General features: G+C 33.5%; 1 protein-coding gene across 1 annotated transcript in view; it reads right to left on the bottom strand.

Annotated features, from left to right (window-relative positions):
- The window catches only part of LOC119589196 (probable cell wall protein PGA41), a gene marked incomplete in the record, with an annotated part of 15,384 nt that overhangs the window by 10,475 nt on the left and 4,685 nt on the right, over nt 1-224 (bottom strand). Inside the window, 1 exon segment of the mRNA XM_037937794.1 lies at nt 1-23. Within this exon segment, the coding sequence (XP_037793722.1) occupies nt 1-23 (23 nt within the window).

Raw genomic sequence — 224 nt, forward strand, 5'->3', positions numbered from 1 at the left:
AACTCGCTTCCTCTGAGCTGGAACTGAAAAATATATAATGTGTGTTTACGTTTGGTATTCGCAATCCTGATACAAACTTCCAGTTATGTCACAAGCATCAATATGTTCACGTTGGTGCATTGGAATCAAGATATTTATGCTTGCGTGATAGACGAAATTAAGCAAACATTATGTAATGCAATTTATTTTTGTTATTGTATAACATTTTGACCATTTAGTTGCTG

Source organism: Penaeus monodon, chromosome 25 (genome assembly GCF_015228065.2).
Source record: "Penaeus monodon isolate SGIC_2016 chromosome 25, NSTDA_Pmon_1, whole genome shotgun sequence".
NCBI classification, from domain to species: domain Eukaryota; kingdom Metazoa; phylum Arthropoda; class Malacostraca; order Decapoda; family Penaeidae; genus Penaeus; species Penaeus monodon.